The sequence below is a fragment of the Balaenoptera ricei genome, chromosome 10 (assembly GCF_028023285.1).
Source record: "Balaenoptera ricei isolate mBalRic1 chromosome 10, mBalRic1.hap2, whole genome shotgun sequence".
NCBI lineage: Eukaryota > Metazoa > Chordata > Mammalia > Artiodactyla > Balaenopteridae > Balaenoptera > Balaenoptera ricei.
This window is the reverse complement of record NC_082648.1, coordinates 39,485,705-39,513,550: the sequence shown is the minus strand read 5'-3', so window position 1 is coordinate 39,513,550 and position 27,846 is coordinate 39,485,705. Positions and strand designations below refer to the sequence as shown.

The window sequence follows — 27,846 nt, the reverse complement described above, 5'->3', positions numbered from 1 at the left end:
GAGCTACCATCCAACTCCTTTCCAGCAAGGGATATGTGTATAAAAAGACGGAGCCAAAAAAGAGGAAAATGCCAGCTACAGTGCCCTGCTCAGGGCTGCATGGTGCTGTGGGAGACGCTAGACCTGGGATCTGGTGGGGCTGGACACGCTACCTCACTCTTCTGAGCCATAGTCGCTGCATATTTAGAGCAGAGACATGGAAGTTTCTCTCACAGAGACATTTGAGCATCAAGTGAGATGGGATCACAGTGCCAAGGCACTTAATAAATATTTACTGAATTAATAAGATCCTCTGATCACGGTGTATTAGCAGTTGAGAAAACTCAGTCGCTACTCTGTTCACTTTCTTTGGGAGGGCTCGAAATGGCAACAAAATTAGCTCTAACTATTCTCTCTCTCTCTTTTTTTTTTTTTTTTTTTTGCATAGTCAATGTGGGAAGAAGAAATGTGGCTTAAAAAAGATCCCAACTAAAAAAATATTTTCTTCCTTCATAACTTTCTCCCTCCCTCCCAAAGTATATTCATAAATGGGGCTCAGTCATTGGTCTGGAAGGAACACTAGTATGCGGAGGAGAAGAGAAAAAAAAGTCTTAAGTGTCTTGTTTTTCCTCTCCTAATTCAGTGACAGATCACCTGAAACATAAATATAATTCAGAGCATTTACTAGATGTTTTTACTGTCTTCTTTTCCTTTGTGTGTGTGTGTTCAGTCAATTTACTAATGAAGATGCTGAAAGTCAGAAATTTCTGACAAATGGATTTTTGGGGAAAAAGAAGCTGGCAGATTATGACGATGAACATGTAAGTGACTTTCTGCTTTCTGGCAGTAAACAGGACTTGAGGATGTCTGATCTACCTGGGTCTCTGTGCAAAAACAATGTGACTGAAATTTTCCAAGCCTTGATCAGCACATTCTCTGTTTATTCAGGCCCTTACTGGAATAAGGGCTTGTTTTTCCTGTTCGCCATATGGCTGCATAAATCATTTATGAAATTTATTTGTTTTTTGGAGAAATCATTCTAACCCAAATGCAATCTGCAATCCTACATGCTTTCCTTTCTTTATATTACTCAACCTGCATTTTTTATTTTTACTGAGACCCCTGCTTAAATCAAGTACTACATTCCACTGAAAAATACACACTTTTATTGAAGTTGAGTCAAGGCTTTTATTCACTGTGATTTTATCTTATTCTTCACTATTGGATGGTAGTCTCCTCCAGTAAAGATAATATAGGATAAGAATAATCCAAAAAAAGGTTCGTCCTTTGGCAAATATTTGCTTATCACGCATCCTTTTTTCTTCAAGCATCCTGGAACCACCTCCTTTGGAATGTCTTCATTCAATCTGAGTAATGCTATCATGGGCAGTGGAATCCTGGGCCTGTCCTATGCCATGGCCAACACAGGGATCATCCTTTTTATGTAAGTGAATGGACATATCTACACTTGGTTCAAAGCCCGCGCATACCTGGTGCTCTTTCAATTAATCTGAAGTTTGATCTTTGTGAATAGGAATGATCTGAGAAAATATTAACATATTCTCTTCCTTTGAAATAAAACAGCAACGAAAAGTAATCAGAGCAGTCTAATCATCATACTTGTTCAACCAGCCATCCCTAACCAAATGGCAGAAAGTTTACGTGCTCAATCCCCCAAAGTGCTGGAACCCTAACAGTCCATAGGAACCATTTTACAAAGTAATTCATTATAAAACAATTTGGTGTTTAATAGTTAAAAAGATCTTTCCCGGCAGCAAATCTGACTTTATACACACTCTTAGGAAAAACATCCCTTCCCAAACCAGACCTACAGAGTCCTGCATGCCCTGGTCCCATCTCCTGTGCCCCTATATACAAGATATACTGGGCACAGTGACCTTCTCTCCATCCCACGAAGGTGCCATTCCCTCTCACCACAGGTCCTTTGCACATGATCTGGGAACCTTCTTTCCTTTCCTCTTCAACTAGTTAACTCCTCATAACTCAGCTCAGCCTCACCTCAGTTATGCCTTCCCCCAATCTCCGTGACTGGGACAAACCACCTTATTAGACACTCATCACAGTGTTAATATTTTAGTGCAGTCGTCTGATTCATTTGGTTAATGTCTCTCTCCCTTGCTGGACTATCATCTCCAAAGGGTTGAGTCCATGTCTGTTTTTACTCACTGCATGTCTATATCCCCAAGACCTAGAAACAGCGCTTGGCGCGGGGATTTTTGCAGAGTGGCCCGAGTTTATACCTAAACCGGTGCACTTTATCCAAACTTGGTCGAATGCTGCCTAGTGATAGCAGCGTCACATAGCCAACCTGGAGGATGGACACCACGTTGTCTGTGACAGACAAGCCACAGACATCTGTGCATTACATACAGCCTGGTATTTTCAAAGACACAGTTGGTGGCAGTGAAATGCTCCACAAGAATAAAGTCTAATGTTAGTCAGGCATCAGTATGAATGCAGATCACAACCCCTAACGCAGGGCTGGAGTCTTAAATAACTGTCTAAGAATGCAACATTTATATTATAAATATATGCTATTTGTGTTCTGAATATCACTTATGATTAGGTAATCACACAGCTATTTGAGGGCTAAGGATCGGGCTGAACTATAAATATTTATATTGTGTCAGTGCTTTGATTGAATTGTTAGGTGTCGTATTTTTTAGCTGAATGGGTTTTGATCTCAGCTTTACTTTTCTAAACCATGTTTGAAATAAAGTAGTTTTTAAAAATTTTCTGACTCTTAATGGCTAGAGGTCTATTCATATGCATAGTTGTACACTTTTATAATGTACACTATCTCTAAGACAAAAGACTGCCTTCTCCTCACTAATTACACATACCATTAGAATTAATTAGGAAATTTTCATAGATCACTGATGAATAGAAGTAAGAAACACTCCCCCCAATCCTAGAGTTCATTTTCATGGCAGGAGAATATTCCACTTTTAAAACTGAAAGCCTCATTTCAGGCCTGTAAACATTTAGCAGATTAATTTGGCCAGAACAATTACATAGCTAGATATCATGAGGTGTGTTTTGTGTATCCAAGTAGCCCAAACTGGATTCAGCAATCTCCCTTAATTCCCAACAAGTGACACAGGATTTCATCGGTGTTACTTTTAGTATTTTCTGCCAAAGCAGAAAATGTATTTAGAATACAGGGTACGCTCATTATTTTTCCAGGGAACAAAATTATATAATCTGAATTACATAATTCTTTAAAAACAGGTCAATTCATAACGTATATGGAAAAATGTATGAATAAGACATTGATTAGGCAGTTCTGGTGAACATGTTTTGTGAAAAAAAAAAAACCCAGTACAATAGAGCTAGAATAGTTATAACATTTGTAACTCGTGATCTAAATCTACATTTGTAACATTGACTTCCCAAGGAATTACCAAAGAATTAGATCAATTGACAGAAGACTGTTTGGTGTGCTCTCATCATATTAAACAAAGGATAAGATTTTTTTTTTTAATTTCAGGTAAAGTTTAGTATTGTGCCTTCATTTATGATATAGATGCTTCTATCTACACTCTTTATTTTTGCTGTCCAATTCTTGTTTTTTGGAGAAGCATTGATCACTGTATACATAAAGAAATCATATATGCCTGTGGACATGTGGAGGGTCCTGAACCAGAAATGATTTTTCTGAGTACAGCAAAGGTTTTCCTGCACCCTAGACTTAACCTTTCTCTGTTTTCTCTATTATACAGGCAATTGCCAGACCCTCTGGTTCACACATCTGATCACTGTCATCTAATATGCAGACTCAGTAGTAACGGAGCTCAGAATTTGCTTTGACTTCTGTATTTCTAGATTTTAGATTAATGTTTAGTCAGGTCATTGAATAGCCCTTCAATTATAAATGTTCATGGGAATATCACGCAAATATGGTGTACATATACCCATATGCTGAGTAAGTATTTGCTAATTTTGCTATACATTTAGCATCTAAGTTATAAACCAGATTCTACTATTGGGTAGAATCTAAGACTAAAAAAGGTGTGTTAGGAACTTCCAGTAGTACATTTTGGCCCATAAAATAAAGCCAATTCCAGTTCTGGGACATTTAAGGGCATTGGTGGAGCTCTGAAAAGAATTTTTCAGCTTCCCCCAAATCCACATACTCTTGGAAAGTTAATGATTGAAAAGACCAGTGTAATAATGTATTGTAACATCTAATATTATTGCATCTTATTTTTTATAGAAACATTATTGTCTCCTCTCTCTTCCCTTCACAGAATCATGCTGCTTGCCGTGGCAATCCTATCTCTCTATTCAGTTCATCTTTTATTAAAGACTGCAAAGGAAGGAGGTATGCTACTCCCTAGACCCAAGACATGCTATTTCGATTCTCATTAAAGGGTATTTCAGTCTTTAGCTCTATACTTATAGGATGGTGTTAGTCAATTTTACATTTCATTTTCTTCTAACCCCAATCACATGGTCTCTGCATGTTTTTAGTTATCTGGGCAAGTGAGACAAGTGAAAGGCGACCTGCTCAGGTTCAAGCCAAATAGAGAAAAAGATTTTTGGGGGATGATAGAAATAACAGTTCTGACTTGCTGCATGGATCCAAGACAAATGAAGGCATCGCTTCTTGTTTGGAGAACATTTACCATATTTTGTAATGGCTTTTGAGATTGCGTATTTGGGGTTTGTAATTTCTATATGGTGTTTATTTACATGCTTGAGGCTCCAGTGTAGAATTACGTAGAAATATTTTAGTCACTAAAACAGTTTTTTTTTAAACAAGTTTCTTTTCATTTTTGATTATAGGATCTTTAATTTATGAAAAACTAGGTGAAAAGGCATTCGGATGGCCTGGGAAAATCGGAGCTTTTATTTCCATTACAATGCAGAACATTGGAGGTAAGAGGATCTAGCTTTCAACAAACCATTTAAACTTTCTAAAAGATGTTCAAGAAATAAGAAAACTCAATGGCAATGAACAGGCCCTTTAAATACAGAAAAATAGCTGTTTTATCATTTTTAAATTTAAAAAGTAGAGTTTCCTAAATAGATTTGCTATCCCTCTTTAATTGAAAATAGCAATATCTAAGAAATGAAATACTATATAAAACCCTACCAAATAAATTCTAGAATTAAAATATAAAATAAAACCTTTCTTGATTTCAAATGGCTTTAATTATTACTTGAAAAAGTTAAAGCATTAGTGCTTATATCTCTCATTGACCGAACAGTTGATGTGTCACAGGTATGACTGAGTTTATTTCATAAAAGGGAAAATTTAGTATCTGAGGCACATAGCCAAATTTCGGGGTCCTTGAGACACAGCTTGCACAGAGCCAGCCGATTGTAGAGTGTCCCTAGAAACTGTGCTAAGGCAAAAATCTGGCTAGGCATCGGAAGCATTATAAAGCACAGATTTCTTGGTTCTACAGATTCTTTTAATTCCTACTGAATGATCACTTCCAGAGGAGAGCCTAGAAGTACATATTTTTAATAGTGTTCCAGGTGATATGTATGCCCACCAGCTTCACTGGTCCTATCGTGTCTTTGACCCTCAAAAGGCATCTTGACCCATATTTCAGATGTCCTACTGGCTAAGTCTCCTTGCATGACCTGGACTATATCACCACAGAGTGGTACTTATTTCCTCACCTCCTACCCAGTCCCCAAACCTGTTATTCAATCCTTCTGTTCTTTCATCTCAGTGAACAATACCAGCAGCATCCAGTTTCTTAAGCCAGCAATCTGGGTGTCAGCCTAAACTTTTCCCTCTCTCCCTAACCCTGACAATCCAATCAAATACCAGCTTTTATCCATTCTTCCTCTTATTTAGCCTTTGAATCTCTCCTCTCCTTCTAGTCTCACTACCACACTTCAGGTGATTACTATTTCTGCTCAGACTTTTGCAGTAGACATCTACCTGTTATTCCTGTATTTAGTTTCCCCTCTTCCATCTGTAATTCATCTTCCAAATTAACTGTCTCAAATTCAGATCTACTCTTGCTTCTCACATGCATAAACTTCTTCAGCATACCCTCATGATTTTCAAGATAAAATTTAAACTCTTTAGTCTGACATATAAGGGTTTTCATCATCTTTCCTTTGCCTATGTTTCTGATAACTTTCCTACAAACCCCAATCTCTCTATCTATCTATCTATCTATCTATCTATCTATCTATCTATCTATCTATCATCTGTTCCCTATGTGTCATGTGTCATACTATAACAAACCATATTTAGTTCTCCTACTTTTACAATCCTCCAGCCCTAACACATACACGTTTTCTGGCTCTCCCTTTCTGTCTGTTCCATGATCCATCGTTCTCTAGGCTATTAGGTACTAGCTCTTCTGGACTCCCTTAGCCTTGTTTGTATATATCCGGTATATCACTGTTTTTTAAAAGACATTTTAAAACCCATGAGTAGAGAATAGACTTTTGGCGCCTGATAACACCTGAATTTGAGTTTGTTTCTGTCACTATCTATGACCTTGGGAAAATCACTTTACACCTCTGAGTCCAATTTTTCCACCTATGCAATTGAGAGTAATAGTTCATCCTCACAGTGTCATAATAATACAGGTTCAGTACATGCACCCTTCCTCTCCAGTTCTTGGATTCAATATCCATGTCACTGGAGCCCTCCTGGATGTTTTTAAATGGCATTTTTATAATTATAAGACAAATATATGCTAACTGTGAAAAACAAAAATATTACATAAATATATAAATTACAAAGAAATGTTTATGTAAATCATCCTTAGAAAAACCCATGCCAGGTTTTCCTCTATGACAAATTTAACAAATACATTGTTACTGTTAAAACAGGATCATTTTCTAATACTGATTTACCGCTTGCTTTTTTTATTTAACAATATGCCTTGAATGTTTTTGCATATTACTCTTTTTAATGGCTTTTGAGCTTTCCATTGTATAAATACACCATGATTGGTTTACTGAATCCCTTGATGAACAGTTTTGGATCATTTCCAGTTTTTTACTATTGCAAACAATGCTGGAATAAATAAACTTGCACAGAGATCTTGCAAGGAGGTCATTCTTTTTGATTAATAAAATCACTGGAATTATCTAGCATTTCTAGAATGCAGCAATTTCTTTAGTAACCTTTATCCAACTATACCTGCTCCTGATAACGGATAGTTGGTAAGCAGATAAATAAAATCCAGTCATATCTTAATGATTTGTATTTATGTCTTTCATATTTTTTGTATAGTAAGACTACAGTCCCGGGTAGAATTTGGCAGTAACACTGGAATTGTTTCATTCATTTTACTGGCATTGGGCCCCAAGTATATAAGTCCCCCATTCCCCACAAAATAAACTGCTTTACATTTGGTTCAAATTCTCAGCCTTATCAAGATTTAAAATATCATGCTTTTCCTAGGATCTCTTCATAGGTGATCTAATATACTTGTTTGGACCACTGAACTAACTGGACATACACATGCTTAGCCCTGAGCCCAACAGGCTGAGTGGCAACAGCATTGTCTATTGTTCCAAGTATAGCTACTATTATGCTTCTAAACAATGGAATAAACTATAACATGGTCTCTCAGTCAAGCCCCTCACCCCACAGTGTGGCTTTAAGGGAGTGAGATGAAATTTCATACACCTTTCCTGAAAATCTCTCACTTCGGTTATGCTATGTGATTAGTGGTTATCGTGGCCTAAAAGAAATCACTTGTATTTCTGTACTTATCAACTCCACATTTAGAACGTTTAATTTTCTCAATCCCCTGAAAAATTAACACTGACCATTAGCAGAATAATGTTGACATTACCCAGACAGGTCTGGATCATTCTGAATTTTCGAAGACCAAACACATTAACAGTGGTGACATCACTGAGAGTCAGCAACTAATAGCTCTAAAATTGAATGGTACCTCACTGAACCAGTTAATCAGAAATATCTCCTCTGTTTACCCTCTGTAAGATTTAGCTTTAGCCAAGGTCTTTGTAAAGATTAACCAAATCATGTTTACAGAAGACACATCAGGTATTGTAAAAATCATTTCATTTCACAATAGAGAAGAAACACTGGCCTGAAATCAAGGATCTTATATTTTGGATGTGGTCTGTCATTTTCAAGCTGTGCGATCTTGGACATGTCAGTTAAGCTCTCAAAATTTTTATATCCTCAGCTGTGGAATGAAGATGATAAGATGCACCTTGCTCTTTCACGTGGATTTTCAGCTGATCACATGCAGAACTAAACAATGTGGGGAATTGTTATCACTGTTATTACTTTTGTTGGAGATTAAGGAAATATTTTTAAACTATTAATAGTTCAATCTGCAACTTAGATATCTGCTTTAAATGTCTGTTAGCAAAAATTCACCAGAAGGATGTAGCACACACTTAAACCTTGCAATGCGAAACTTGTCAGTTTTATTTTCAATTGAGTCTTTTGATCACGTGTGAAATAGCAAGTTAGTATTATTCTTCACTGAGTGGATGGACTTGAGAAAGGGATGTTGCATAAATCCCTACAATTGTAAGCAAAATTGTATGTTATGCATATGTATGCATAAATATTTTTCCAGGGAGAGGGTTTATAGATTTTATAGATCAGGTATTCAGAAGAGTACATGATCACACATACATCACTTATCTAGATGTTCAAGAAATGTTGCCACTTTGTATGATTTCTTATTTGGACAAAGGATATAGAAAAAACTTCATTGACAAAGGTTAGAGAAGCTATCCTCTCTTTATCAATCCAGTATGACTCCAGTTTGGAGAATCAGTGGTCTGAGATTTTGTATGCCCCCTAGGGAGATTACAGAGGACTAAACTGGTGCCCACCTAGGGAGGGCAGAGCGACATGTATTCTACCCGGCTCCACCCTGCAATTCCCCCCCCCCCCTTCTTTTGTGGCCACCAGACCCCTGCCCGAGTTCTAGATACTAAAACAGGCACACTCAGTAAGGTCATGATGACTTATAACAACTGAGGAAAAAACTTTGAAACTGCAGCTTCACTGAAAACCTCAGAGCTGGATTTAACACAGAATCAGCATTGATACTGTTAGCAAAGGTCCATAGGCAAGAGCCAAAGGGCCGAATGTCTATTTATGAGAAGAACTTGGAAACAGTACAGAATACATAGTGGGTGGCTTTTCTTTTGGTTTGGGAATTACTGAGAAGGAGGGGTGTACCAATGCCTGGACTTCTCACAACTTGCCTGTGACTTTGGTGCCGTGCACACAACTGAGCTCTCACGGTTTCCATTTTAGCCATGTCAAGCTACCTCTTCATTATTAAATACGAACTACCTGAAGTAATCAGAGCGTTCATGGGACTTGAAGAAAATACTGGGTATGTCTTCTTCTCTCTTTGTAACATCAAGAGACTCATTCTCCTTGGTCTTTTCTGATCCTAATATTCTGGTCTCTCTTTTCTAGAGAATGGTATGTCAATGGCAACTACCTCGTCATATTTGTGTCAGTTGGAATCATTCTTCCACTTTCTCTTCTTAAAAATTTAGGTAAAGTCATTTTCCATTTTTATTTTCATTTTGTATTCCAAGAGGTAAGCTGATTGTGGATGCCATATTCACCTTCCGGAATTTCTCTGCTAACTCCTAGGTTACCTTGGTTATACCAGCGGATTTTCTCTTACCTGCATGGTGTTTTTTGTCAGTGTGGTAAGTGATTTTTGGCATGATCCTTGTAACTTGGTAGGCGTGTGATGCTTTCAGTGCCTGAATTGGTGTCCTCATTTTTGTTCAAGCACATCATTGGCATGAAATAGTTCTTGCATCACAAGCAATCTCCTTGTATTTTAATTTGGAATGAGAAAAGAAGAGTCATGAGTTTAAAAATAGTTGAGTTAGAATGTCAAGACCATTGCTAATAGTATGTTCTAGGCATACTGAATATATATTTGGACGAAAGGAACACTTCAAGCAGAAATGTGACAACAACCCAGTATTTAGACAGGCGGAGGAAAAAGAAGTGAAGAGTCCCAGAAGATAAATGAGTAGGCTGTAGAATTAGCCGTATTTACATGAATCAGCCATTTTCTCTTACTCATTCTACCCATGAAGAGAAGGTGACCACAGTGGAATTAAAGAAAGAAATCCTCTCCCCACCCCACTCCCTCTCCCCTCCAAAAGGGGGAATTTCTGCTAATATCATGAATGCCAACATTTATATAGCATTTCCCCAAAGAGGCAAAGGAGGAGGGGAGAATTTCTTGATGACCCGTATTTTCATTAGTTTGAAGAAATGAAAGAGATGCGATGTAGCAAGAAAATGAACATCTTTCTCATGGAAGAGTATGCATGAAGTTTGGGATAGATTCATGCAAAATACTGTCCGGTTGACTCTAAGTGGGAGAGTTGCCAACCATAGTTCCAACTCCTTACATCAAACTGAGGCTAGAGGGAGTCTCCGTTATCCAATAGTCTAAAAGGAATCCTCAGCAGAGTTCCCTCACCTCTACCCCATAAACCACCCACAGGGATTTTTGTTTCATTGTTTTCCTCAAAAGGCTGACTTGTTGTTGTTGTGTTAATGACCGGGTCTAGGTGATTTACAAGAAATTCCAAATACCCTGCCCTCTGCCTGTTCTGGATCACAATGTTGGGAATCTGACATTCAACAATACAGTTCCAATGCACGTGATGATGTTACCCAACAACTCTGAGAGTAGTGGTGTAAACTTCATGATGGATTACACCCACCAGAATCCTGCAGGGCTGGATGACAACCAGGCCAAGGGCTCAATTCATGGCAGTGGAGTAGAGTATGAAGCACACAGTGATGACAAGTGTCAGCCCAAATATTTTGTATTCAACTCCCGGGTAAGTGAGAGGTCTAGGCCTCTAAGAACCTAGCAACGTGGCCTCTGAGTTTTTATCTCACAAGCTGAGATGGCCTGGGGTAGCTCTCTGTGTTGGAATGCTAAACATGCGGTGTTGTCCTTGTTTTTCAGACGGCCTACGCAATTCCCATCCTAGCATTTGCTTTTGTATGCCACCCTGAGGTCCTTCCCATCTACAGTGAACTTAAAGAGTAAGGCAGTCATCATTTTAGCATTCTAATTTGCTTTGAAAATGTGCTCATATTTTCAAAGGTGCTTTATACAGAAGCATAGTTTACAGCTTTGTCTTCACAGGAGGTTTATGCTATAACCACTCAGCAGTAATGTGCTTTTACCACAAAGGTGTGAATCAGCCCCCTCACTGCTTCCTTTTCTCCTGTTCCTTCACCCTAATGATCCAGGGGAGGGGTTCAGGACAGGGGGTGGGTGAGCCAATGTCTGTAAGGATTTTGGCAAACATGGGGAATTTGAATTTGAATATTGGTGGCAAGAAGTGAGGTCACCTGACCTGGAAATGACCCACACCCATGAAGACCAAAAATTATGATTAGGGTGGCCTGGCTAAGCCACTGATGTCACCTGTGGTCAGTCTTTAACCCTTGCCTAGAAGACATTCCACCACTGGGATGTGCCCGTATCTGGCCTTCATCGTCTAATCTGTATAATGGAGACACTGGCTAGACAATCTTCTTTCTTCCAGCTGATATTCTATGATTCCTTAATACTCTTTTCCCTTTGAGGTTGTTAACATACCCTTGGGGATGAGTGGGTCTGAGCCCACTACAGCAGCTTCTTCCTTTACCCTGAGGGGAGGTGGTCCTATAATTCTCATCTTCTTTACCCAGACATCAATAACCTCAGTCTTTGTTCTCACTAAATAACAATAACTTGCCCCATATATTCAGATTTACCTCTTAAAAAACTCATAGAGCACTTTCAGTTAATTTGATGTCTTTGATTTACTTGGAAAATCCCATGTAGCAGTTACTCTTCGCTGTTTCTAGTGGATTCTGGTCCTCAAATCTATCTCACTATGAAATATGAAGTCTTTCTACATTAGGAGCCAGTTTGACCTTTGTGCTAATTACATTCTTAAATACTCAATAGACAAGCATACTTATCAACATAAAATAAACTGATCCTCATCTAGGAAAACAGTCCTTTCTAAGACTAAAGAAGTAGCATTTAAGAAATATGGAAACAAATCCTCCATAATTCCCTAAGGCAAATTTAAATAAGCTGTTTTTCTGCACTAGGAATGTGGTTTTATAATGAGTAACACAGGCACACATTCTTTTATTATTTTTTAAATTTTAATTGTAAGTGGTGATATTTTCATCTGTTCAGAAAACCAAAGCTCAGTGTTCTTTTTCTTTTCAGTCGGTCCCGGAGGAAAATGCAGACTGTGTCAAATGTTTCCATCACGGGGATGCTCGTCATGTACCTGCTTGCTGCCCTCTTTGGTTACCTAACTTTTTATGGTAGGTCACTCTGTCAAAGTCATTTTCTTTGTGCAAATCCTAGTTGGACTGACCATTAATCCGGGTAGGTATAATTCTTTTAATTACTCTCAATAAACAGCATGATCTGTAGATGCACATGCTCAATTAACATGCTATTTTAGTCTCATCATTTCACCTAAGAAAATGGAAACTGAACCAGGCTGCCTAACAGGTTATAATAATTTGTGAATTCACACATATTTTGTAAAAACCGTCCCTCTAATTTAATTATTTTCCTTAGGGGATAGAGGATATTTCTTTGGCTTGACTCTCTAAGCCATCTAAAGCTACATACATTCTGTGAGAGTGAAGCAGATTGCATGTTGTAAAGCTCTTTCAGTGGAATAACTAACTACCAAGCAAATGGCAGAAAAAGTACCAAGTCCTTGAGTTGGAACCTGCTTCCTGTTTACCAGTCAAGTCAAATCTGGGGGCTTGGAGCATTAGACAAATTTTCTGGGTTATCTCATTCTATTCTGTTATAGTGAATGGTTTCCTAAGAAAAAAGGACATGGCAGAATTCCTTTTGATCTGGGGACGTACTATCAAAAACCAAAGTGACTATGGCCACGTTTGATTATGCCGAAAACATATCCTCTCTGGCATCTTCACAGAACACTAAAGGAGCAGGATTGTTCTTCTCTTCAATGAAGCTTGGCCCTACAGACAAATTTCAGGGAATCAAACATTAACACAAATCAATGTTATCAACATAAATATGTTCTTAAAATAAGCCTCTCTAACATTTTGCATTTTTTTTTCCCGACTGACTTGGTAAATTCAATTGATTGCAAGACAAATTGGGTAGGAAGAGACTGGAGGGGGCACCATTTGCTTGTTTTTTTTTTTTGTTTTTGTTTTTTTTGACTAATATTTGGCTTTTAACCAAGCACTGATTTAGATTGGGCATTAGCTCTTTTTTTTTTTTTTAAGATTTATTTATTTAATTGATTGATTGGTTGCTATGTTGGGTCTTCGTTTCTGTGCTAGGGCCTTCTCTAGTTGCGGCAAGCGGGGGCCACTCTTCATCGCGGTGCGCGGGCCTCTCAGCATCGCGGCCTCTCTTGTTGCGGAGCACAGGCTCCAGACGCGCAGGCTCAGCAGTTGTGGCTCACGGGCCCGGTTGCTCCGCGGCATGTGGGATCTTCCCAGACCAGGGCTCGAACCCGTGTCCCCTGCATTGGCAGGCAGATTCTCAACCACTGCGCCACCAGGGAAGCCCATTAGCTCTTTGCTGGTTGTGAATTAATGAAAATTGGGTCAATGCCTTTGAAGGTATTTTTAACTCCCTTTGTCTGGTTTTGAGGCGAGTAGTGGGAAAATCAGAGTACATCTGATTCTGTAAGCATTTCCTTGTCATTTATGCCTGGAATTCAAAAGAAATGTGTTTTCCAGGAGGGCAGCATCTTAATCTTATAGCAGTATTCATCGGGAGACCCTATAGCAATCATACTAATTCATTGTTACTAATTCATCATTGTTACTTAATCTAATGAGTCTCAACTCAGTGAGACAAACAAAAACTTGAAAAAGCCCAGAAGTGTGTCTGTCAGTGTCATGATGGAGTCATAATTGTTGAGCTTGAAAGAGTGTTAAAGATCATTTGTCCTAGGGTTTCCATACTGGGTTTGGAGAAGCTGCTTCGGGGCTCATTGGGCAGGTAAGGGTGGAGGGAGGTGGCAAGACATGAGGGACAGGCTGAGGAGGCTTGGCTCTTTCATCCCTTTCAACCAAAGGACCTCAGCCTGTCCTCTGTTTTGTGATGCTTCTGTATAGCAGAGAAAGACTTGTCACGATGCAAATGACCTAGAGAAGAGCCTTAGCAATTTTATATTACCTCCTGCAACTTTACAAGCTTCAGGACCCCTTTGTTCATTTGAACAAAGGCCACATAGCTAATAAGCTAAGAGACAGGATAAAAACAGAGGTGTCTGGATTCCCAGACCTGGGTTCTTTCTACTATACTGTGTTCCTTCTGTAAAACGTTGTCTTAGGTAAGCAGTGCCGATTTGACTACACCTAGTGGACTCATTCTCCTCTTCCTCTTTGCAGGAGAAGTTGAAGATGAATTGCTTCACGCTTACAGCAAAGTGTACACATTTGACACCCCTCTCCTCATGGTACGCCTGGCCGTCCTGGTGGCAGTAACACTAACTGTGCCCATAGTGCTGTTCCCTGTAAGTACATGGCTTTGGTGAAAGAATCCTGCTTGACACCACAGATTAGTACATACGTTCTGACTTGATGTTGATTTAATTATAATGCAATGCCCAGGAACATTATTTTTTATTATTTTTTTTTAATCTTTAAAGACTTGCTATTTTTTATTTTTTATTTTTATTTATTTATTTATTTATTTATGGCTGTGTTGGGTCTTCGTTTCTGTGCGAGGGCTTTCTCCAATTGCGGCAAGCGGGGGCCACTCCTCATCGCTGTGCGCGGGCCTCTCACCATCGCGGCCTCTCTCGTTGGGGAGCACAGGCTCCAGACGCGCAGGCTCAGTAATTGTGGCTCACGGGCCTAGTCGCTCCGCGGCATGTGGGACCCTCCCAGACCAGGGCTCGAACCTGTGTCCCCTGCATTGGCAGGCAGACTCTCAACCACTGCGCCACCAGGGAAGCCCTATTTTATTTTATTTTATTTATTTATTTTTTTTTAAGAAATTCACGTTCTTTTATTTATTTATTTATTTATTTATGGCTGTGTTGGGTCTTCGTTTCTGTGCGAGGGCTTTCTCTAGTTGCGGCAAGTGGGGACCACTCTTCATCGCGGTGCGCGGGCCTCTCACTATCGCGGCCTCTCTTGTTGCGGAGCACAGGCTCCAGACGCGCAGGCTCAGTAGTTGTGGCGCACGGACCTAGTTGCTCCGCGGCATGTGGGATCTTCCCAGACCAGGGCTCGAACCCGTGTCCCCTGCATTGGCAGGCAGATTCTCAACCACTGTGCCACCAGGGAAGCCCCCTATTTTTTTATATAGCATTTTGAACCCACTTAAAATTGACTATGTAGACAGAGCAAGATTTTTTTTTTTTATTTAAAAAAATTTTTTAAATTATTTTTGGCTGCACTGCGTAGCTTGCAGGCTTATAGTTCCCCAACCAGGGATCCAATCCATGCCCTTGGCAGTGAAAGCACAGAGTCCTAACCACTGGACTGCCAGGGAATACTTGCTAGAGCAAGTATCTTTAAATGTTAAGTACTTTTTAAATGTAGGGGGAAAATCACAAAATTTATTTTTATGTATTTGTTTTACAGCTTTATTGAGGTTGAAATTAATTTTTTTAAACATCTTTATTAGAGTATAATTGCTTTACAATTGTGTGTCAGTTTCTGCTTTATAAAAAACTGAATCAGTTATACATATACATATGTCCCCATATCTCTTCCGTCTTGCATCTCCCTCCCTCCCACCCTCCCTATCCCACCCCTCTAGGTGGTCACAAAGCACCGAGCTGATCTCCCTGTGCTATGCAGCTGCTTCCCACTAGCTATCTATTTTACGTTTGATAGTGTATATATGTCCATGCCACTCTCTCACTTTGTCACAGCTTACCCTTCCCCCTCCCCATATCCTCAAGTCCATTCTCTAGTAGGTCTGTGTCTTTATTCCCTTGTTGCCCCTAGGTTCTTCATGACCTTTTTTTTTTTTCCCTTAGATTCCATATATATGTGTTAGCATACGGTATTTGTTTTTCTCTTTCTGACTTACTTCACTCTGTATGACAGACTGTAGGTCCATCCATCTCATTACAAATAACTCAATTTCATTTCTTTTTATGGCTGAGTAATATTCCATTGTATATATGTGCCACATCTTCTTTATGCATTCATCTGATGATGGACACTTAGGTTGCTTCCATGTCCTGGCTATTGTAAATAGAGCTGCAATGAACATTTTGGTACATGACTCTTTTTGAATTTTGGTTTTCTCAGGGTATATGCCCAGTGGTGAGATTGCTGGGTCGTATGGTAGTTCTATTTTTAGGTTTTTAAGGAACCTCCATACTGTTCTCCACAGTGGCTCTATCAATTTACATTCCCACCAACAGTGCAAGAGGCTTCCCTTTTCTCCACATCCTCTCCAGCATTTATTGTTTGTAGATTTTTTGATGATGGCCATTCTGACTGGTGTGAGATGATATCTCACTGTAGTTTTGATTTGCATTTCTCTAATGATTAATGATGTTGAGCATTCTTTCATGTGTTTGTTGGCAATCTGTATATCTTCTTTGGAGAAATGTCTATTTAGGTCTTCTGCCCATTTTTGGATTGGGTTGTTTGTTTTTTTGATATTGAGCTGCATGAGTTGTTTGTATGTTTTGGAGATTAATCCTTTGTCAGTTGCTTCATTTGCAAATATTTTCTCCCATTCTGAGGGTTGTCTTTTCGTCTTGTTTATGGTTTCCTTTGCTGTGCAAAATCACAGCAAGATCCTTTTTGACCCACCTCCTAGAGAAACGGAAATAAAAACAAAAATAAACAAATGGGACCTAATAAAACTGAAATTAATTTTTAAGCTCAAATTCAAAAAAGCAGATCTTGAGCTTCTCTCTTGTGGATTAGTAGAAATGAGTAGGAATTCATATAACTTCTGAAATTTGAAAGCCGAAACCACTTTCACCTTCAAATCATATTACATTTTCACCACAGTTCTGAAGGTATTTCATTTTCTCCCCCGAGTTTATTGTGCTACCTAAACATCCAAAAGTCACCCTATTTAATCTGATTTCTTGAAGGCTAATGAGAAGGAGATTCATGTTAAGTAAAGTACACACTAGAACCAAATTTCTTGAAAAATAGTCATATTATCCATCACATGTCTCTTCTTCTACTGCCCCCAAGACTGACACACACCCTCTTGCCAGACTCGTACTAGGACGGTCCCTACATGGCATTTGCCATTGGCGCCAGTTGTTCTGGGATCACAGAGCAGGGCTGGTCATGGAGACTTGAGCTGCATGAGTTAAAATCACCATCTATGGATAAACACAGGTCTGCACTTTCCTGCCAACTCTTCTACTTTCATAAGCACTGAGCTTACCGTTCATTTTAGGGGGAAAAATCAACGATACGGTAGCCAGCACTGTCCTGCACAGAATGTTCCATTCAGGGCCAAGCAGATGAGGACTGCTCATATAATGACACTGCGGTCACTTTAAATGCAGCTTGTGTGCTGAATTATTTTTTGGCACATTCCTTTTTCATGAGTGCATGAAATCAGATCCTTATTACTATGGCGGCTAAGAGTTTACTTTTAAATAATGTCTTGCCTCTCATATATCTGAAAGTATTTCAAATGTTATGCACTCATCTTTAGCCTAAAATCAGCTCCATTGTGGGGACAAAGCAGAAGACAGCTGTAGACAGAAAGGGTACCATAGGGTAAAATTTCCAAGCAAACAGCATCGCCAAGAAAAGGATATCTGGAACCCTTCTTTTTGTGTGTAAAGATATTACTGATTAAATTCTGGCATACAGTGGGCACTCATATCATTGTTGAATCAAAGCATTTTGTAAAAGAAATCTGTTATGTGCTTCTGTATTGCTTTATTCATAAACCCTAAATACAGTGCTTTCAAGCCGTGGTCTCAAGTGATTAATGGACTTGGCTGTCGATACTCAGCTAGTTGGTAATAGTTGAACTAATGCATTGCTCACAGCATGACACTGATGGCTGCGGTCATGATAACGGGAAGTGAAAGTCAGCCTTTCATTTAGTGATGACCATTTCACTTTGACATTAAAAATCCAGATCGTCCACAGAAATTCTTCCCCTGTATAACAGATCAGGCAGTGGCATAAATCTGACCATCAGGAATGGCAACACATTTCCCATTAGTTGTATCTCCCATAGTAGTTTGGAAACATTTCCCATCTGATGCCCATTAAAACCAAAACTGACCATTAGAACCAAATTTCAGAAGACTAACTTAACTGCTATCCTTCATTATGTATTTAAACTCAACATTATCATTTATGAAACATTTTGCATGTAATTCTGCCTCACCCCTACAATGTTACATTGAGATGATCTGTTTAATTGTCCACATTTTCCCCTGGAGGTAAGTGGTGTGCATGGTGACTGGCACAAGATGAGCTCAACAAGGTTTGCTAAGAAAAATTGTCTCCAAATGAATCTTGCCCTTTCTTGAGGTGTATGAACTGCCTTTTTTAGCAAAAGCATAGATTCGTCCCCTCGCTGACATTTGCCACGAACTTCAGTTTGGGTGAGGATCTTGGCTATTTGAACCAAGCCTCCATGGTTTTGATGGATGACATAAAAGTGGGTCCAGCCTCCCTGTCCCAGTCACGTGCCACAAGGCTACATTCAGACACTTCTCTCCCAAAGTGATAGAAGTTGGTTGTGATGTATCTGTTTGTTTCTTACAGTTTAGAACGAAGATTTTCCACGTGTCAAATGCTGAGTCAAACAGCATGGTTCTCCTGATAAGTTTCTTTGAATTAAGAAAACTCTTGACTAATAAGTTTATTTACTTTGCTTTGATATCCCCGCATACAAATAATAAAACAAATAAAACCTAATATGTATTAGGTTTAATCTGGATTAAAATCTATCAGTTTTAGGTATTATTTTGTATTCTCCTATTTTCAACAAATATGTTGGTTCTTTTTCTTAGGAGCCCAAGAAGAGATGACAAGAGTTTTGTTGTTGTTGATGGTGGTGGTTGCTTTTTCCTTTTACCTCTCCATTTATTATCTTTCTTTTCTCCAGACAGGTTAGCTTTGTCCTTCTTAGAAAGTGCACAAAGTAAGTGCTTGAAGTGCTTATTGAACAATAAATAAATAAAGAGAATTAAGACTCTAGCTTTTTCACAAGCCACTCAATACTGTTTTTTCTTTCTTAGTAGTAGGAGGGGGTGATATGGAGTGGGATGTCTATTATGGGACTGCACCTCCTTCCCAAGGACGAATAATGCTATTTTCAGCTTGTGCTTCCCTTTATGCAGAAAATGCACACATTACCATGAAAAACAGAAAGCCCAATAACCCTAATGGGTTTATCAAGAACACACAGACTCAAATTCTACCTACCGCACCTTAAAAAAAGAAAGGAGATCGTGTCTCAGATTCTTTGGCTACTTCCTCTTCATTTTATTTTAGTGAAACCAATCTTTTCACTTATGTTGCCTTCAGACTTCCTGTTTTGAAGTGAATATAGATATAGGCCTAGAAATATGGCAGATGTTGCTATGAACTGGAATAGAATAGTGATGCATAGGTATTTCCTACACTCTTGTCCTACGCAATCCTACTGAAGTATGGTTCACTTCTCAACAACAGAATGGATTTTTTTTTCGAGTTCAGAACTAAGGCTCCCAATTTCTACTCAACCTCCACGTTTCTGACTTCACATTGAGTCCCCACTTTAGAACACAGCACCTCCTAACAGGCTCAGAACACTGTCTCTGGAAATAACAGATGTGTTCTCTAGAACTGCATGGAACTTTTCTAGAATTATTCACGGGGCTGTGGCTGGGGACTTCCCCACGCACAGCATCTGACCCACATTTCCAGGTTCTTATCAGTTTGTGTCAGAGAGAAAAGGGCACTGAGATAAGTGGGGCGGAAGGCAAGGCTCTCTGGGTAATAAGTCAGAGTCACCTCTATCTTGACACAGGTAAATAGAGCTGCTGGGGACCTCTCGATCCCAGGCTCACCCCTCAAGGCAGCGTTTTAACATGGAATGACTAGCAAGTTTCATTCTATTCTTTTCCACCAACTACCACCATCAGCAGCCTTCCATCTCCCTATTTGTCCTGTTGCCCATTTTAGGAATGCATTGGCAACTCTATATGCCTTCAGTTCTGTTTGGGATTTTGTTATTCCTTATTCATTCTGAAGAGCAAGATTTCACCATTTACTTCAACCATTATTCCTGTAAACTTTCTATACTGTTACATCATTAGGCCAAATCTTCGTCTTTCTGGGAGCCATGAGACCTTAGGAAACTGTATTTATTTACATTCAGAGGCCCTGTACATATAAGTTTGCCTCTAACTCAGCTTATAGAATTAAAGGCATTATTTCAGCAAAGGGCTGAAAAGCACATACCTGTGACCCCTGCCTGAAAATAACCTGTATTCTACTTGTTTATGCTATAAGTTTATCACTTTCAGACAAATAAATCCTTAAGCACTATGTATGAACCATAGAAAGCTTATTTTAAGCTTATTAAGTTAGGACAATATTGAATAAGCCCTAATTGTAGGACATAATGTAGAATTTCCAAGCTGCTGGGGAAAACAAAATCAAACCATTTGTTTTCCTCAGTCTACTTTTCAGAGTGAGTTTCATAATTTTCAGTCATCCAAATTTTAAAATCCATTACAAACAAACCGTTTCCAGAGACTATCTGGCTTTGCCATTCTGGAAGTGAAATTGCCTTTTAAACCTAAGCAGATGGCTTTAATTTTTGCTGGACTGGTATGAAGAGAATGTCACATTAGACACTGTAAACAATTCAGCTCAAAGTTTTTGTCATTCATATGTGTGTTTCAAAATATATTTTACATTTTCTCTCTTTTAAGTGAATTCCCATCTCCACACCATTAAGAGACTTCAGAAGCAAAATTTTAAAGTGAAAATCAATCCTAGCGTTTCTAAAAATGGGAAGTTCTAGCTTAACTCAAGTGCTCACTTATTGAAAAGCCAATAAACGAATTCCACTAAGTCCAAAAGTGTCCTCTAAAAGATTCCAAAGATAAGAGTATTTCCAACTTTGTTAAGCTGTTCAAACATAAATGGCACTCCCTCCCTCTACCCGCAAGGATCTTTTTATCCGGTTACATCAGGGTAACTTGAGCAGGTGCTACAACTGGAGCCTCTCTTGACCCTTCCCCTACTTATTTCAGCTGCTGAAATAGGGCTGAAATCTGTCAAGGATCTCAAAGGGAGGGAAAAGTTTTGCTCTGTTCAACTTAAGTCAACATTTATTGAGTGCCTCCTGCGTGCAAGACACTAAGGTAGAAATGAGGAGTGTTAAGATTATTAGGTCTTGTTCTTTGCCCTTTGTGCATTTATCATCTATACTTGTGGGGAGGTAAAAGGAGGAAAAAAGAAAGGAGTAAACACAAAATATATCATATTTTTAAAAATATTAGGTGGCAAAAATGGTAAATCAAATGTAAAACTAAGAAACACCAGGTTTGTAAAAATTCTGCTCACAATCACATGCAAATAAATTCAGTGCTTGCCCTTCATACTTAATCCAGGCTGATGAGACATGATTAGAAATCAACAAGGGTTTTACTGTGTCTCTGAATTATATATCTTATCTGTTCTTTTATCTCTTTCTGACTGAGATTATTTTCAAGAAAAAAATTCTGAAAGCCGAGAAAGTGAGCACAAGATAGATCACCAAGGAAAATGACACTTTCCCAAACATCAAAAATCAGCATCAAACTTGCACAACAATATGAATGTACTTAATACCACTGGACTGTACATTTAAAAATGGCTAAGATGGTACATTTTATGTTATTTTTACTTTACTAAAATTTTTAAAATTTGAAAAAAAATCAGCATCAAGATCTTTTCTGGGAGAAAAAGGAAAAACAAAGAAAATGCTTTAGAGGGATGAGAATATTTGAAATAGTCGATAAAGTTAAAAACAAAGCAGTGACAGAAAGGGGAAAGAAATAAATTAGGAGTTTGGGATTAAAATACACACATTACTGTATATAAAATAAGTAACCAACAGGGACCTATTATATAACACATGGAACCATACTCAGTATCTTGAAATAACCTACAATGGAAAAGAATCTGAAAGAGAAAAACTAAAAAAACATATATATATATATATATATATATATATATATATGTGTGTGTGTGTATAACTGAGTCACTTTGCTATGCTCTTGAAACTAACACAACATTATAAATTAACTATACTTCAATTAAAAAAAAACAAAACAAAGCAGTGACCTTGCCTTTGCACTTTCTTGTAGATTCGTACATCAGTGACCACACTGTTATTTCCCAAAAGACCCTTCAGCTGGATAAGACATTTCCTGATTGCAGCCATACTTATCGCACTGGATAATGTTTTGGTCATCCTGGTGCCAACTATAAAATACATCTTTGGATTCATAGGTAAGTTTCAGAATGGTTTTTATTTAATCAACTCAAGCTGTCCATAAATGGAGGACAGGGAGCCAGTGGTGGGAGGTCAAGCATCCCAGCCCATCTCAGGCTCACAGAATTCCTAGTAGTCCAGCTGGGCTCCAGCTGGTCACCGTCCCTCCCTCCCAGGTGACACTGGACGTTATTCATAGGATCAGAAAATGTTAGTGCTAAAACCTACTTTATAGGTCATCTAGTCTAGCTGCCTTTTCTGACAGACAAGACAACTGAGCCCCATAGAAGTCAAGTCATATACCTTGGAGTGAACCCAGGATTTGGACCTAGGTCTTAACTCTGCATCAGAAAGAGGAAGGAAGATAGATTTTATCTACAGGATGCCCTCTTAGGTCTGTGAGTATCAGCTGAGCCTTAAAGGATGTCTTTGGAGGAAGAGGAGGTTGACTTTGTAAAGCATATTATTTCCCTTAACTGGGTGGCCTTGTAATATATCTGATTTTCCATTCTGCTGATTTGAGGGTTTACTCACATTTTAAATACAATATAAAACTTTAAAAACTCAGGTGTAGGCAACTTGAAAAGTTAGAAGTGGATCGGAAGGGTGTGTGATGAGTTCAGCCTTCTTAGTATGTGTTTATATTACTAATTTCCTATAAATTTGTAACATTCAGCCTTTTTGTTGCTTATTTTATGTGATGTATACTTACTAGCCAGCTACGATGTTAGGTGCATTTAAATTTTATTTATAAACATACCTTCTTTGAATAAGCATCCATGAGCTTATAGAGCTTTTCATGCTTTGATTAGGGTCGCTTTAGATTTGGTTTCTTTCAAGTGTATGCCCTTGGGTCTCTGCCCTGCTGAGTCAGACCTGCTGAGTAAGACTTTGACCTGTCCGGTGTCTCTCCTCAGGGGCTTCTTCTGCCACTATGCTGATTTTCATTCTTCCAGCAGTTTTTTATCTTAAACTTGTCAAGAAAGAACCTCTTAGGTCACCCCAAAAGGTCGGGGTAAGTAAGGTTTGCAATGTTTCCCATTATAACTTGCTCTTTGACTACATAGAGTAAACCAGGAAATGCATGCACATGGTTCCAAAAAATGAATTGATGCACAAGAATCAAAAATCAAAGATGGGCTGGAACTCTCTGGTGGAGAGAAAGGGGGCATGGATTTCTGTCACTCAGATGATTCCAGGATTTCTTCTCTTCAAATATTAAATGTCTTGTGCTGAGTCCTTCCTACCTGTCAAATGCTAATGGAGCTTGCCCACAGGTTTCCATATAGTCCAGTTTCCACCACCAAGCTATTGCTGCACTATCCACAGGAAATTATGCAGAAAGGAATTAGGCTCCCTAGCAGTGTGATGAAAAAATTTAAACATTTTGGTCATATTCGTTAGGTTTGTAAGGCCAAAAAAAAAAAATGTTGCTTCTGTTTTCCCCTCCTTAGTACCTTGTTGTCCCCTGATGTGGACTAAGAAACAGAACCATTCGTTTTCCAGTTAATCTCTTACAGTATCATTTACAGTCTTATTAACCTGGGGAGTATATATTTCTTTCCCATGATAGTACTACAAAAATATATACTAGAAATAATTGTTTTTCCAATATTAAATATTATCAATGACTGCTTGATAAAGTCTTATATTAAGGCTTGAGTCTGACTGACTGACCCTGAATTTTGCCTGGGAATCATTCTCCTCTCCGGATGGTTCAGGGACTTTGGTATCAAAAGCTCCCCCCATCATCTTGCCCCATAATTTCCACTCTATGTAGTCCATTCTGCTTGGACTTTTACAGCAGTGTGACCTTGGCAAATTACTTGTCTTTTTATTTTCAGTTTGACCAGATATAAAAGTGAGTAAAATTATCTCCTAGATCCTTTCTAGTGAAATAAAAACTTTAGCTGCTCTTTCCTCATATGTAGAATTAGGAGGTTGATCTGTGTGGTAATATATAAGGCTCCTTCTAGCATTAAAATTATGAAATATTTGTATGTAATTATATGTACCTGTATATATATGTGTATATATGTAATTACATACACACACATACACTTCGAAGTTTTGTTCAAGGAATATGAAACATGCATTATATTAGGCTTTTGTTTTTGTTTGCTTTAAAAAATTTAATCATATCATACATACTACTCTTTTATAACCTGACCCTTTTCACCTAAAAGATTGTGAGCACTCCCTAGGTCATTAAATCTTTTTCTATTGCTTGGTTTGTAATGATTACGGGGTATTCCAGCATTTTGATGTACCAAATCAATTAACCATTTTTCTATTTTGAACATTTGGGTTAAATCTCTCTACTACTGTATTCACCCTCTTTCCCCAGCTAGGGTTCTAAATTGATTGAACTGCTAGGCATGGACATCTAAGCTATAAGCATAATACAATTCAATATGCAAATCAGATGGCTGCCTTAAGTAAGCAACTGTACTAAGGAAGTATAGTTTCTGTGTTCCCTGACAAGTTCTCTTTGACTTACAGGCTTTAATTTTCCTTGTTGTTGGAATCATCTTTATGATTGGAAGCATGGCACTCATTATAATTGACTGGATTTACAATCCCCCAAATTCCAAGCATCACTAACCCAAGGAAAAATACTATATTTTCCTGTTGGAGACAGTTGCAAATTATGCTCCCAAAGACTTCTGAGTTATCTCGATTGGAATGTTATTCACAGGAAATAACAGGAAGAGTCCAAAGATGTTTACCAGCAATATCACCAGGCACCTGCAGAAGAGGAAGTCATCATTTTCGTCACAAATGGCTGTTTATGTGTTTAAAATCTGTGGTGCACATTTCTACCCAGGTTTTACTAGAGCAGTGTGAGATGATGTATTTTTGCTTCTGCACAAGCAGAATAAGGGTAGCTGCATGATAATACCCTCTTCCCTCTCCTCCCACCTTCTCCCCCCACAAAAGTACCAAATTCCTGTATTCTCAGAACATCAAACAAAAATGCCCTGGTGGCAAAGCTATTACCATTTAATGCCTTCCCTCAATCTTGCACCAAATACTCTGGGTGTATTTAATAACAGAGGCAAAAGGCATGTTTTATGAACTGTCTCTGTACGGTACATGAGACACCAGGCTAGAACATCTTATGGTCAACAATAAAGGAATATTTTGCCCATCCTGTTTGTGACATTGAATTAGTGACTTCTTCATTCAGTAGATCTTTTGTAAATGTTAAAACATCTTACGAAACATAGAGAGGGGCTTTATTTAAATTATAGAGCAACAGCAAAACAATGCTTATAGCTAAACTGCGTGTTCTGGAAGCATTTATCAATGTTATTCCCAATCCTCTTGTCATAGTTTTGTCACTGAACAATGCCCTCCCTCTCGTCTTCCATTCTCATTCAGAATTTTTAGAAGACCACGATTCACGTGGAGCTACACTACCCAGTATTGTTTGATACATTTTTATTTGATAAACATTCAGTGCAGGAAACTGTGATTGCTATATGTTTATGTATATAATCTTATTCTGTAGTCATCAGAATTTTAATGTATGGTACATTTGATTTTTATTTTTTACATGTGTAGTTTTCTCTCTTCACAGTCAAACATTTATCTTATTGGGGGTGGGAGTAGGGAATTAATTTGATGGGATCAAAAATCCATGTGTATGTATCTGTTTATTGGGGATATTTTAAATTTGAAATCTGAGTTATATAGTTCAGTAATGCTCTTCTTCAATGTTTACAATATTATCGTAATCATCTAGAAGAAAATAAGTTCCCTATTTGCAAATAATTATCAATACTAAGGTTGTTCTTTTAATTTAGCAGGTCTAAAATAGGATTTCATTCATTTTAGCTTGCACAGGTATTTGCTGACATTCATTTGCTATTTAATACAATGTTGAGCCATTTTCTATAAAAATAAAAATGCCAACACTACAAAGAGATGCAAATGATTATTCTTGCTCACTTCTACAACATAGTTTCATGAAATGGATTTAAAATTTAGTATTCATTGCCTAGAATTTCTGGAGTTTGCTCCTTTTTTTTTTCTCAATCAGTATCAAGCACATTTATTGTATATTTTAGTGCAGCCAAGTATGAAATATAGGTATATATAAGTATGATAAAATTAAATCATATTTCAATAGTTTTTGCTGGAATGTGCCTTAAGTAAATATATATTTGTTTTCTGTATTATTTTCTAGAGTCATAATACTGTAAAATGGTGCACTTTGTTAAGGAAATTGAGCATTACTAGAAACTATCATAACTTCTGACTTACTATTATTGGAAAAAATTTGCCAAGTAGCATTTTTAAGATATATTTCTATTTTCATTCATTTAAAGAGTGTATCAAAATAGAAAGTGAAAAAAGGTACCTTCTGAGTGTTAAAAAAATGTTTGGTCTGAATGTATTTAAATGTAAATAACAAAGATTGATCCAAAAAATTGAAAACTGTAAAATCTGTATATATTTTGAATGCTTTACATGTGAAATGACTGACTTGAAAATATCAACATGTGTAATTATATAAATATTCAAGAGCAATACTACAGTGCCAAATAATAAAGCACCATTTTTTTCTCATGGCCTTTTTCAGGATCATAGATCTCATAGACTGCAGGGCAGACATACATATGGCATCTTGTACTGGTTAATTTAGCCCCATTTATAAACAGATGAAAACTTTATTTTCTTATTTCATTTATAAGATGGTTCAATGTATTGGGAGGCTTTTTTATTACAGAAAGTGTATATTGGTATATAATAAATGAACTTTTCAAATGACTGTGACGTAATTTTCTTTCTAATGTTGAAGGCTGTGAATTATTTATACATGAAAAAACATTTTTAATATAAATATTGTCTCTTATTTTGGTATATGTTCCATTTTTATTGTTACTCTTGACATATACATTTATAGCTTTCAAAAATATAGTTGCCATCTTATTTTGGCAAAATACACAGCTAATTCTAAATCATTCTTATTTTATATCATCCTAGAATGAGTGTGGAAGAAATGACTCTTTATGGTGAATTAGGGAGAATTCATTTGGGATGGAAAAAGAGGGACTAGAAGGAAAATAAGAATAGTAAAATAAAGACATGGAAGATTTGGGAGAAGGGAAAACAACATGGGAGTGATGAGGATTGGGTAGAAATGGACTAGTAGTGGGATTGAGAGGTCATATGCTAAGTTTATGCTTAACTTTCTAAGAAACTTCCAAGTAGGTCTCCAAGGTGGTTCCACCATTTTCATTTTCACCAGTAATACGTACAAGTTCCAGTTGCTCCACATCCCTGCCAACATTTGACATTGTCTTTTGTACTGCAGAGCCTTTCAAGTAAGTGTGAAATGTTATCTCATTGTGATTTTCATTTCCATTTCCCTGATGACTAGTGTTGGACACTTTTCATGTATTTAATA

General features: G+C 37.9%; 1 protein-coding gene across 2 annotated transcripts in view; it reads left to right on the top strand.

Annotated features, from left to right (window-relative positions):
* The window catches only part of SLC38A4 (solute carrier family 38 member 4), a 71,057-nt gene extending 43,862 nt beyond the window's left edge, over window positions 1-27,195 (top strand). Inside the window, exons 3-16 of one of the 2 annotated variants that reach the window (XM_059935731.1) lie at window positions 710-800; window positions 1,308-1,423; window positions 4,251-4,324; window positions 4,789-4,881; window positions 9,239-9,320; window positions 9,407-9,489; window positions 9,590-9,648; window positions 10,534-10,809; window positions 10,941-11,020; window positions 12,210-12,310; window positions 14,384-14,508; window positions 22,303-22,447; window positions 23,348-23,445; window positions 24,933-27,195. In XM_059935731.1, the coding sequence (XP_059791714.1) occupies window positions 710-800; window positions 1,308-1,423; window positions 4,251-4,324; window positions 4,789-4,881; window positions 9,239-9,320; window positions 9,407-9,489; window positions 9,590-9,648; window positions 10,534-10,809; window positions 10,941-11,020; window positions 12,210-12,310; window positions 14,384-14,508; window positions 22,303-22,447; window positions 23,348-23,445; window positions 24,933-25,034 (1,525 nt within the window). In that variant the 3' untranslated portion in view covers window positions 25,035-27,195. Of the gene's footprint in view, window positions 1-709; window positions 801-1,307; window positions 1,424-3,722; window positions 3,926-4,250; window positions 4,325-4,788; window positions 4,882-9,238; window positions 9,321-9,406; window positions 9,490-9,589; window positions 9,649-10,533; window positions 10,810-10,940; window positions 11,021-12,209; window positions 12,311-14,383; window positions 14,509-22,302; window positions 22,448-23,347; window positions 23,446-24,932 lie in introns of those variants that run through there. The other variant, XM_059935732.1, reaches the window with a different exon arrangement.
* Window positions 27,196-27,846: the final 651 nt, after the last annotated feature.